Source organism: Poecilia reticulata, linkage group LG4 (assembly GCF_000633615.1).
Source record: "Poecilia reticulata strain Guanapo linkage group LG4, Guppy_female_1.0+MT, whole genome shotgun sequence".
NCBI classification, from domain to species: domain Eukaryota; kingdom Metazoa; phylum Chordata; class Actinopteri; order Cyprinodontiformes; family Poeciliidae; genus Poecilia; species Poecilia reticulata.
Genome location: NC_024334.1, coordinates 21,841,360 through 21,854,027, shown reverse-complemented (window position 1 = coordinate 21,854,027; position 12,668 = coordinate 21,841,360). Strand labels below are relative to the sequence as shown.

Sequence of the window (12,668 nt, the reverse complement as noted above, 5' to 3'; positions counted from 1 at the left end):
TGTAGTTTCATTATTGTTGGTAATTAAGTAAATGGTCCTTTATTCAATTGTGTAAATACAAGAAAGATGACTGAATTGTGTAGTATTAACTTAATTTGTTTGTGCAAATTCAAAAACCCCCCAATTCTAATTTTTTCAGTGTGGTGGCCCGCCAGGCTTACAATACACTGAGGAAACACCTGGTTTAGGAATCTCTGCTGGCTCGAGTCAGTCCTTGCAGAGTTAATCTCTATGTATGTGCAGAGCAGAAGAGATGCGACTTAAGTTAAATTGAGTTAATCTTTGTGCCCCCACCAGTATAAAGCTGGAAACCTTTGGAACAAATGTAATATAATTGAAAATGCTTTTCACATGCCTCTTTTACACAACTAAATGTCCTTGAAAAGCAAGGATGATGCCATTCTTCACTTTAAGCTCTTCCATGGTTTCCCCATAGCTTTTGGATATCTGTTGTTGTCATTGGGTGAAATATTGATTTCTTTTCCATTCAACAGCAGTAGCTGGAAAACTATTGTGTCTTCTCAGCCTTAAAAGATATCACAAAAACACACAATATCGCCTATGAGCACTTGGATTAATGCGCAGGGTGGCGATAGTGCCGAGAAGCACAGAAGGCAAGACAACTTGGTCATCACACACCTGCTTACCTCTCCAGGTTCACACACTGGTAATAAACATTTAACACAGCCAGCCTTCAAATACAGAGCTGAGCAAATCAGTTAACCTTTGCAGCAAAATGCGCTGCAGTCAACAAAGCACTTCATAATTCACCCAAAGGTGACTCGTGTTGACATAATAACAATGACAAATGTTGGCACCAAGGAAAGCTGCTGGGGCTACGATAGTTTCAGTGAGCTAAAAACAATAACTTAACAGGTAGCCTCTATACAGCACATGTGTCTTTCACTTCCCCACAACTCGGTTTAATGGTCATTTGAATATTAAAATGATATAAAGCAAAAAGACACAATAGGCCTATATTAAAGGAGGAAAGTGTTATGCATATTCCAGGCATATATTGTTATTCCACCCCACAATCAAGCCATCGGCTACCTTCAGTTGTTACGAAAAAGATTTTTCAGATGAAGTCTGCAGGAGACAGAAGACTCCTGAAGGACACTATTTCAAGAAGAAATGGCGTCCTTTTATTGTGCGACACCAAGACACCCGTGTGTACTGTTGGATTCGCAGGCGTTGTCATGGAAAAAGCGGTCATGTAGCCGTTTCGACCAGGTCAGCTCTAAGCCGTAGCCTGTAATGACTCGGTATCCAAACACGGAGCATTCCATGCATCACCACTCAGCAAGCAGCTGACAGCAACCTCCCCAGCAGTTCGGCATCTTATTTCTCCTACTTGCCCATCATCAAACTTGCATCTCCATTAATCACTGAAAGAAACACAGAGATGACAAAAAAATAAACTCCTGGAGCGTGAGCGGTTTTCTACAGTTTCAGTCGGTTTTTGCTCACCTTCCTTGATCTCTAAACTTATGCATCATTTTGCAGTTTTGAGGCACACAAACATCCAAAGGCAAAAAAAAAAAGATTTTGAGCAAAATAATCTTTTATTTTGGAATTTTCAAGTATGACATTTGTGATAAAAAGCTCTTTATGAACCTTGACATAAGTGATTATCTCCAAAGGTCAGTGGGAATTCAGATTTATTTTTCCTTGTACTTGGTATCTTTCTCCTCGCTGTTTGGCAAACCAGTCTGCCCAGGAAAGGGGGCAATTTTTAGAAAGAAATATGGGTTACTGTGAACCCGCATGGCCACCAGGACGGGGACGGCTGCGTAGAGCAGATTAGCTCCCAGGACTGTCCAGAAAGCATCGTTCGGAATACGAAATGGAGTTGTTGTGCGAGAATGGAGAGACCCCCCGATGTGGGACCACTGGCACTGAAAGAAGATACAATAAGGTAAAGAGCTGCGCCTCAGTGAAATGAAACAAACAAATTTGATTCCATTCGGATCTTTTTTGTTCTCTTTGCAGACCGATGGTAGGTGAATGCATGCCTCCCTTTTTTTCATACATTTCCCAGCGGAATGTCTTGAATGCTTTTTTCCCCTAACTGGAAAGATTAACCACTGCAGAGGGGGTGGTCAGAATAAACAAGCTGGCTGTTTGAAAGGCAGGGAGGATGCAATCTGCAACCAGCATGTGCAAGTAAAACAAGCTATAATCAAGGATGATATCCTCTTAATTCAGATCAATACGGGGACGTCATTATAGACAATATGCTTTAAATGACAAATATGGTTCATGTTCTGTCTACAGAAGGAGAATGTTTTGGGTGACATTGTTTCACTGGCACACCAGCAGGTCCTGTGGGTATTTGACACAGCCAAACAAATTGCCAGTACAACCCAGTTGAGAGTGCTTCAATTTCATCATTAATCATGCATTCAGAGCCGTCCACACTTACTGTGAACGTCCGCCATTATGGTTTTACCTGGATCATGGCGCCAGCAAAGAACGTTGTCCAGTCTGACATCCACGTACACCCAGGCTTGAGGAGGCCGTAGACAAACGCGCCCAGCAAAGGCAGCCCGTAGAAGAACAAATGCAGCATCTAGGAAAACAAATACAAACCTTTTTTTTTTGTCATATAATCTGAAGGTTGTTGGTGTTGGGGTGTGATGGTTCTACATTTTCACTCTGATCTATGGCTAACGCCAAAATGTTGATTTCACTGTGTGCTAAAGTTTGCGACTCGTCACTGTTGTTCCGGGCCGTTGCCAGAGATTTCACCTCTGGATAAAGAGGAAGGTGCCGAGCCAAAGAAAACAGACTCCATCAATGTCGTTCTGTGTTGTTTAGTGCCAGCCAACACTTCAGTAGAGTATTAACACAGTGAATCCCTTTCCTCTCCTGGCAAACACTTCACCTACACTCTCACTGAATACAGAGCACAGCAGGCTTAAGCTCGAAATCCGGACACCGTCCGATCATTTATTTGATTTCATGTCATTTGGTAGGAATATATATCAGATACCATTAAAGTGATGGTTGCATATATAATTACTTATGGACCTTCACATTTCTATCTCATTTCCACTGCATGGGTTTTCCCACAGAAGCCTATTATAAGTTAGACAGGAAATGGAAATAGGATGATGTTCACTACAAATCTTTCTATGTCAGTCAGCTTCTGATAGGACAAGAAAATTGTCTAATTGTTTGTAAATCGGTGTAACATGTAATAAAGTAGCACTTACGCCACCATATTTTTGGGGGTTTTAAACTGCTTCTCTATGACTTGACACACATTACATATGATGTTCTCAATACATGTTTCAACCTCTATCTCTTTCATAAATAATCATTGGCTTATGTGTAAATAGCAAGCCAAAAACAAAACAACAATGTTCAGTGTCATAAAGTAACTTTCACATAAACAGTTATGAGCGTCTTTAGCAATGGAATATTGCTAATCTGATGACCAACAGATTAGCTGGTCATCTTCAGGTACCAACTAATCTGGATTTACTCAAAATGAAGGTACATGTAAGATATTAACTGCTAAGAGTCTTTAAAGAGAACCTCACTTTAAAATTTCTGAACTATCCTTGTAGTATAAAGTAAATGACTTTCAGGATATCAACAGTAACATGCAGGCTATTGACAGATTGTAATCTTTCACATCACTTCAGTCCTATTCAGGATGTAACATCGTGTCCTCAAATATAATTTATCAAGTACAGAGTTCAAAAAAATGACAAAGAACAATCAGAAGTGAGATAAAATGACCAAATGGGAACACTGATCATCATCTTGGAAGCGATCATAAAGTCAGTGCAGCAGTATCTTTTGTTCCTTCTCCAGCTCTGCAAACTCAGCAGAAATGACTCTTTCCGTACAAGGGTCACTGCAGAAACTTTCTTAACCTTCAGTCAAAAATGTCTGGCGCATGAAAGCCACTTTGCCACTTTACAAAACCCCCCCAAATTACAGCAGTAAATGGTTTCTTTTCATTGCCGGCCTGAGGTCCAGATGAATTCTAATGAGTTCAGCTCAAAGCCTAAAAGCCAATCATGTATGCCCTTCAGTCTTTTGTTGAAATGTCTTTGTTATTGCAGCCACGTTAATCTATTAAATATCCTTCATCATCGGTGAATGCAGCGGCTGGCGGGTTTTGAAGAAGTTTAACAATGTGCAACAAGCCTAACTTCATTTTGTTTCTTTCATCCTTTAAATACAATTATAAATCAGGCGCTGATGATTTAGGCACGCAGATCTGCAAACACAGATAACCAAGACATAATTTCACTTGCTGAACACACACACACACACACGCACACACGGTCGTACGCAGCTATCCCACACACGCACACACACACACGCCATTCTCCCACCCAGGGAGATGTTGATGGGAGGCTTTGGAAGGGGGGAGATTAGCTTATCAAGTCCCCGCCGTGCGGTTTGTCGGTCTGATCAATGATTGCAATTGTGCCCGAACTGCAGCTGCGGCAATGTCTTTGGATAACCTATTGACAAAACAGCGCTCGCTAAACAAAACAAACAGAACCCAAATGAGTGAGGGGTCAGAGGAAGAAAAGCAAGCCCGAAAGGGGACCAACTGCCAGTCAGAGTATAATCTGTTATCCATCTTAAGTAAATGAAAGAGCGACAATGATGCGTTGGCCTTTGGACCCTTCTTCATCTGGGCTTTAATGATGAAAAATGGCCTCGTGTTCAGGTGCCAACTCAGCCAGCAGATGGGATCGGGGCGAGTTTCCAGCATGCTCAGAGTGATACCTATGAAAAAGGCCTTTCATGTGGCCCGTTGTGCGAAACAGGACAGAGAAGAGATTTCAGACACTACAGCAGCAGCATGGGGAGGCTGAGAGAAAAATACCCACCATCACCTTGGGGTAGCCCACGGGATCCTTCAGGTAGGGTTCGTATTGACTCAGGTATACAGAGCAGGCTTCAAGTGGGGAGTCCAGAGCCACCTGCAGGTAGACAATGTAATTACAGCATCAATAAGAAGAATAATTTTAAAAACCTACCAAAAATCTGCATCTTCCGGACCATACATTTTAATGGATTCTTTATCTTGTCACAACAGATGTCTTGATATATGTGATTATCAACAATGTAAACTAAATTTTAGGGTAACACTGTATGAGTAATGAAACTTCCATTTTGGTAAATCATGCAGTTATTGGTGTGAGACAAAAAAAAGGTCAGTTTTCATGTGTTTATACACAGATATATTGACAGTAAAAAGCTTTTGCGAATAAGATGGAGTGACTTTCAATTTTACAGTACAAATATTTATTACAAAGCACGTGCAATCTCTCTTCTATTCTTTTAGAAAGCCCAAAATATATTGCTAAAAATATAATTTTACATGTTGACATTTTTTTCACTTTAAAGCTAGGGTATGTGACTTTTATAAAATAAAACATGTGTTCAACACATTTGTTAAAACTGTCACTATATCGTGGCAATATAGTATGAGGCAGATCATCTGTGAAAAAATTGAGATCCTCTGCCTGCTCCCAGTGCTCCCAGTGCTAACTACAGAAATACACAGTTTGGTCAGAAACAACGAATCAGAACCAGGAGGAGGGTTTTGGGTTTAGTTAATCATCTTCCCCTTTGCTCTCTGCTACGCTCCAGTTGGTTCCCATCAGCAGAGCCTGACAAGAATGCTAACCTTAGTTAGCATGGCCACAGATGATACCACATTTAAGTTTTCTTGGAACGGTAAGTTGTTTCTCCGCTATTAGCACATTGAGCGAGCATGATTGACAGCGCTAAAACCTTCCTCCTGGCTCTGATTGGTTGTTTTTGACCAGGAGCTATGTTTTTTTCTTTTTTTTAATTTGAAATAGCAATAGTAGCACTAGGAGGTGGTGGAGGAGCTAGATTTTTTTTTTGTTTGTTTGTGTAAGTAGTTACATTGTCTCTCTGTAAATGCTGACCCAATTTTAAAACTGTCTGACTTCCAAAACTCTTTCTTGAACTCTGGTAATAGCGGTAAGCAAGTGTGGCATACTCACCAAGCCTCTGAGGACGGTGAAAGCCATGGCAGCCAACAGGAGCACCACCAGGATCATGTCCAAGGGACGCCAGATTAGCTTCATGGTCTGAACGTGTTGGGCCTATGAGCAGGCATGAAACAAGGGCAGAGCACAGAGCGGCTTAGCCCAGGTTGATGTTTGGTCATATTTTCAACTTTACATGCAACATTTTACCACTCAAACGTAAATGTTTACTCTTTAAATCTGAAGCGCAATTGGATCCAGTGACATGACAACGGACCAGAACATTCCAGTAAATGCACGCTTGTGCTTTGGATTTATTTCAGACAGGCTGTACATACAAGAAGTTCATCAAATGTTTCATAGCTGAAAGTGAGGATGCTACAAAAAGCATCTCACTGCAGCTACTGCTGCCAAAACACGAGCTTTTAAAGAGTAATGTGTTCCAAGTTATTTTTTACAGTCGGAATGCAGTTTTGTTTGGATAATAGAGTAAAAAGCTGGTTGATCATTGGCGTTAACCAGCAATTAAAACTATTAAACTTCTACTTCCGAAGATAAATAAAAAATAAGATTAGGCATTAATACTTGAACACTTGTTTTGGGAAAAAGTGAATATTTAAAAGGGCGTCTTCACTTATTAACGAGACTGCAATGCTAACATTTCGCACCAACTCACCCCTCAGTTTTCAGATTCAAGTCAATGTGATGTGAATTCACACTATCACGTTACCACTGTGTATTAAATACAGCAACTGACTTATCATATTGCGGGCATGAGTCCCCATCACAGAGGACGGTAAAGTTTATCAGGCTGATCAAATAGCATAAAACATTGCATCTATAAAGCTCTTCAGAGTCACATCGAAGGTCAAATCACTAATGCATCAGACTCACATTGTATCCACCGATAAGTGGCCTGTCCTTGGGCCGAGTGAACAGGGTGACGGCTCCCAGCACGGGCATCAAAAGAAAGAGAAAATTGAGCCAGAAGGCTGGACGAACCTCCGACCCGTATTTACCTGCCAGAAGCACACATCTATCAGCTTGTACTTAGCATTTCAAACAAAGGCTGCAAACATATCTACGTAGCCCAATTATTGAACTTCCTGATAAAAAAAAAAATATCTCAAACATGCTGCACAGTCTGCCTTGGATTGCACAACAGAGCGGAGAGCACATTGCCAGCAGAGGAGTTTGATCTTGTGACACTTGTGCATGCAGTTAGAAATGCCAAGAACAGATGCTTCAAGTTGGTTTCGTGCTTTGTTCTGTGGGATGCGGCGGCGGCAGGCTTGCGCGTGCTTTGTTTGCCGTCTGAACTGTGACGCTGATGGTACAGGGCAGGGCAGATGTTTGCTTGATTAAAGCTGGGACTGGTAGGAGACAGGATAGAATATTAGCCTCACCTGCCACTATCCCGGTAATAAACACACTCATGTTAGCGCACAAGGAGCCGGCCCAGAACAGGCCCAGGGTACGATAGGCTCTCCTGTGGAAGAAACAAAAAGAACAAAAGATGCATGCTTTTTAATGATCTTCAATTATATTCACAGAAACAATTTAAAAGACTGAAGGCGCCGCTTTGCTAAACTGAATTCAACATGTGGCTTGAATGTATTACAAGGCCTCATTTCACAATTTAAGGCTATATAATCACTTTTCAGATCCAGTTACGGTAATTATCTACAATAAATCAAACTGTTGAGAACTTGCAGATAAAAACAACGATTTTCTACAAAGCTTTCAGTCAAGCTCAATAAAGCTAGCTCACCATTTGTTGTCTCTTTTGGCAACAAGCAGCCAATTATGTATACACTGGTCTAGAAAAGTATTGCTTCCTCTTTTTCAATTTTTTTGTCATGTCACACTGGCAAATTTCAGCTAATTTTATTAAGATTTTATGGGGTAGAAAATCAATAAGGAGAGCATTATTGTGAAGTGAAAGGAATAGAAGGTATTATTTTTAACTTTTTTCTTTAATCTGATATCCTTAAGCAAAATCCTGCACAGCAAATTAGTTTCAGGAGACCATAATGGACCAAAACCAGAGGAACAAAACTGAACTCTGGGGAAGACAGCCAAAATTTTGTTTGGCAGAAAACTGTCACAGCCCCAAGAACACATAGTGAAACGCGTGGATGGCAGCATAATGACGTGAGGATACTTTTCTTTGGCATGAATGGGGAAAGCGGTCAGAGTTTACGTAAAAATAAATGTAATCACAGGCTCCAAAAGACTTAGGACTGGCGTGAATGTCGCCATTCCTGTAGAACAACAACCCTATAAACATACAGACAGACAGAGCCGTGGATATATTTAAAAAACAATGTCAACAGATGATTTCCACAGATGATTTCCAAATACCTCAAACTGAGTTTGAGGTATTTTGGAAAGACGAATGGGTAAATATTTCCGCTTCTACATGTGCAAGGCTGGTAGAAACACTCTGCAACTCTAAAAGGCATACAAATAACTGACTCAGAGGGTCTGAATATAATGTATACTGCACTTGTTAGATTTTGATTTCAACAAATATGTCAAAAACCTTGCATCATTTCCCTCTCACTTTATGTGCACCACTCTGTGTTGGTCCGTCACATAAAATTCCAACAGAAAAAACAGAAGTTTGTGATTGTAACCGAGTAAAACATAAAAAAAGTGTATGATTGCTTTAGCAAGACGGTGTGTCGTTGTGAGGACAGGCAAAGATAAAGTGGACACAACTTTACTTGAGCTGCACTCAAGAGCGCCCACCTGTCTGTTATCCTGCTGATCATCATCAGGTAGAGGATAAAGTGGGCTATTCCATCCCAGTAACACATCATGATGGCATATGAAGTCCCCAGATACGGCTCACCCTAAGACATTAATGAATATCATGGCTTAAAAATCCTTGTAAATAAATACCTAACATGGATTTCTGCTCTTTTTTTATGAAATTATTTCTGGTATCGGTGTTGTTTTACACGATTATTAACAGTAATAAAATGCAACTTACTGTCTTCTGGTAGAAATCCATAAAGCCAGAAATTATGCCGTCATATTCCAAGGCACTTGTCAGGTCAATGACACATGTAAAACAAAACTCTGCAAAAACTGTAATGGAAAAAGAATATTAGTTAAAGCTCCAATTCTGTTGGAAAAAAAAAAAAGAAAATTATTCTTTTTTTTTCTTTTTTTTTAAATGTTATTTATGTATACCACTGGGAATCAGAAAAACTATTCAGACCATCAACCTTTATCCAGCTTTTCTGTGAGCTGCTTTTGAGCTCTGAAATGTTTGCCTTCAACTAGCAAGCCATTGATTTATAGGACAGTGAGGGGAGGTAAATTAAGTCTTGAGTGGAATGGTAGGCTGGGGGCATGTTTTAATCACAGTGAGAAGCCTATCCTCAGGTTTAACACCCAGCAGAGCCGAAAGGCCTTGTCCTGCAGGCAGAATCTAATAGAGGAGGCAACATAAAACTGTTAGAATTCAGCTAAAGCCCTCACACCATAATCTCTGAAAAGGTAATCATTTTAAGTGCTATTTTGCCTTGGTGTTTTTTTTTTCTTCGCATTATTAGGTGCCTCAAAAATGTAAAAAATAGCTCATATTCTGTGAACGCCGCATGCTACGAAGCGGCTCTGGGGTGCCATGTTGGGCTATTATGACACATTAAAGACGCATGCCGACTGAGATGTTGACAGCCACAATAATGTGGGCTGGACCGAGTGTTTTAAATATCAGAAGTAAACAGCATGATGTCCCTCTCAGTCTCCTTGGTTTTAATTATAAATGGCTGCTGCAGCCACTCTATTCTGCATCCCTGCAGGACCAGAAAGTAAGAAAAACGTACCAAGAAAAACATCAGATATGTGTAGCACATTTTTTTCAGCATTCTCACTTTATTGCTTTAAATTCATTGACATTTGTAGCTGAACCTTCAACATTTTTAAACCCTTTTGCTTAATGTGGAATCAGTTTATGTTATATGTGTGTTTAGGAACAGTTTCTCACTTTTCACATGCACGGTCATATGGGGACAAAATCATAACACAATGGCTAAAGACTCCCAGTCTGTGGAGGAGGGTGGGGGAGAGGGATTGAACCAGTCATGCCATAGAAAAGTCTGATTAGACTTTGCTCTGATCCTGATCAGTATAAGCAGCTTTGAACATATCAAGCAAGATCATATTGGGTAAAATTCTTGTTTTTCACTCTGATATAGTGAGCAGCGGGTGAAACTTCTGGAAGTCCTTGAGTTCAGCTCAGTACCGAAGCGTAGAGGGTATTTAAGGTGTTCAAATCCGGAGAATTTCGAAACCCTATGTATGTGAGCAAGTGGGTTTGAGAAGTGCACATGGTTGCGTTGATTACCAAAGAATAAGAAGTCTTTAGGTGGGTTGCCACGAGTGATGAGGTAGTAGAAGAGAAACACAATTACCAGCACAGCGACACCGGTCTCCAGGATGACATAAGGCCTGTGGAAACAAACACATGACTGGAAGTACAGCGATTCCACCATCACAGCACAATTTCTCTGCCTCATTCTTTTTGACTGAACAGTTTCTTCTAGGGGGGAATTGTGCTGATCTTCTCTGAGAAGCTAAATTACCGACTCGTAGGAAGCCAGATTGCACAACGTACATGCTGAGATTTGAGAGAAATACCTGGTTGTTTGGTTTTCTTTTCATGATGATCTTATTTTGCTTTGTCCTTAATAAAACCAGCACATTTACATTTCAACTTAAGGTACATGTTATAGATTTACACCCAAGTATCTTTTTTTTTTTTTTTAGCTTTATAACTTTTTAAAAGAAGAGAGCGAGGGAGAAGATCCATAATGCTAATAAAAAGCTTTTTTTTTTGCACATGCAGCAGCTTCAGAGCTTTAAAATGCTTGTGCCGTGTTTCTTATAAATATTTATGCTCAGACAAAATACTCCCTATCTATTGTTTTAAAACTACATCATGTTAATTAGTCACATCGATCTGAAAACGTATCGCCTCTGCAACGAGGTTATCGAATGTTGCGCTAAACCAGAATTACAAGTTTGACTGTAATCATAAAGGAGCCATTTAAAAAAAAAAAAAAAACTTTAATCAATCATAAGCATCAAGGAGAAGAAACACTGAGGTAAGGCTATATGTAAGTTCAGCACGGCTCTCTCAGTGTTTACTGGTCAAACGTGCCACTGGAAAAGATTAATGTGGCAGAGATATCTCCAGGCAAGCAGAACAACAACCGCAGGGAAACTCTCCACGTCTGCAAGCAGAAGGAAAACAAATGGCTCCCGCGTGGAAGGCGGGCCTCCCCGACTCGACTCGACTGTACGGGAAGATTTATGCACACTATACTGTTTGTTTGCAGAGTGTAAGAGCACAAGGCATATGGCCTGTCAAGAGCAATTCATCAAACTCTTCTGTGCAGTCTGAATTGACTGTCATCACACACACACACACACACATACACACTTGAAAAAATAATAAAGGAAAAAAAAACACACACAAAAAAAAAAACAGAACCAGCTGAAATATTCACCTAAGAGGTGCATACGAGTCCTCAGAGATAAGAGAAGCATTGGGAACAACGCAGAGAAGGATTGCGCGGACACCAACCGTGAAAAGCTGCGAATGCTATGCAGTTTTTATCCAATGAATTGGCAGGAACACGTGACCAGTAAATGAGAGAATTATTCCTTGCAGCTGAAAGAAGTAATTATGTTCAAGATGATATCAGAATGTCTCCACAGGTTCAGCTGTTGCTGTTTTCTATTGTGACATTTTTTGCTTTCCTACCTCCCCGAGAAAGTCAGATTTCTTTTTATTTTTGGAAGGGCAATTAAAGGAGTCTAACGAAAGCAGTAATTATATGATGTATTGCTTAGTTGCGGCTGATAAAAGGCAACTGTAAGCTTGCAGAGTCCTCTACTGGCGGTAAAGCTCATATTATCACACGGCAGAGGAAGGATTGCAATATTTTATGGTGTTCTCCAAAAAAAAAAAAAATCTATTTTAATTTACTGCATATTATCCACTGTTTAAATCATTAATAAATACAAGCATTGCGAGCACTTTAAAAAAAAAAAAGTATACTTCCCACTTTGTGATACAATAAATTATTGATATGCAAAACTCTTTGATTAACTATGTATTGAAGCAAAAAAACAGCAACAAAAAAAACACTAAACATATTATTACTTACTCTTGAAACTCAGGGATGGTGTTCATTGCATAAAGAACACCAAGAGCAGAAAACGAAAATAAAAACACTAAAGTCTCCATTTCTTCAAGAGGTTACTGGTCCCCTCCCTGCAGAATACAGAGAAAAGTTGAACATAAAGGCTGATTATATTACGCCTGTTGAACCAATATCAAATCATTGATCTGTTTCTGGAAACTAATATTCATTAAATGTGCTATATTTGAAAAAAAAAAAAGATATCTAAATAATTTATTATGTATTGAGGCAAAAAGTAAGATTTACTACAGAAACAGCGCAGACTCTTACCTTCTGGCTACCCTTTTGGTGGATTAATCGAACTACAGCTGGACGGAGGCACACAAGGATTTTTCTTTGGAAAAGAACGAAGTGGGCAACAAAGAGACCCTTGAGTGAAACTTATGCAATCTGAGTGTTAGCAGATTTACCTAAGACGTATTAGAGGATTTTAAGTTACACTCATTCC

The 12,668-nt window shown here is 39.9% G+C and overlaps 1 protein-coding gene across 2 annotated transcripts; it reads right to left on the bottom strand.

Annotated features, from left to right (window-relative positions):
• Positions 1-1,546: 1,546 nt before the first annotated feature.
• On the bottom strand, positions 1,547-12,622 carry tm6sf2b (transmembrane 6 superfamily member 2b). 2 transcript variants are annotated; one of them, XM_008407246.1, is made up of 11 exons: positions 12,491-12,587; positions 12,185-12,291; positions 10,357-10,460; positions 8,995-9,092; positions 8,751-8,854; positions 7,403-7,485; positions 6,891-7,015; positions 6,012-6,113; positions 4,863-4,955; positions 2,453-2,572; positions 1,547-1,898 (listed from the first exon to the last, which is right to left on the bottom strand). In XM_008407246.1, exons 2-11 carry the CDS (start codon positions 12,262-12,264, stop codon positions 1,662-1,664), a joined length of 1,146 nt encoding a protein of 381 aa, XP_008405468.1. In that variant the 5' UTR covers positions 12,265-12,291; positions 12,491-12,587; the 3' UTR covers positions 1,547-1,661. The 2 variants fall into 2 exon arrangements, with proteins under 2 accessions (XP_008405468.1, XP_008405467.1); XM_008407245.2 differs by lacking the exons at positions 1,547-1,898; positions 2,453-2,572 and adding an exon at positions 4,351-4,771 and having other exon boundaries at positions 12,491-12,622.
• Positions 12,623-12,668: the final 46 nt, after the last annotated feature.

Coding starts and splice junctions, on each gene's coding strand:
- tm6sf2b (XM_008407245.2), bottom strand. CDS start 12,264: ATGGAGACTTTAGTGTTTTTATTTTCGTTTTCTGCTCTTGGTGTTCTT. Junction 9,093..10,356: donor TAAAGACTTCTTATTCTTTG/GTAATCAACGCA, acceptor TTTCCATTACAG/TTTTTGCAGAGTTTTGTTTT. Junction 8,855..8,994: donor TGGATTTCTACCAGAAGACA/GTAAGTTGCATT, acceptor TTAATGTCTTAG/GGTGAGCCGTATCTGGGGAC.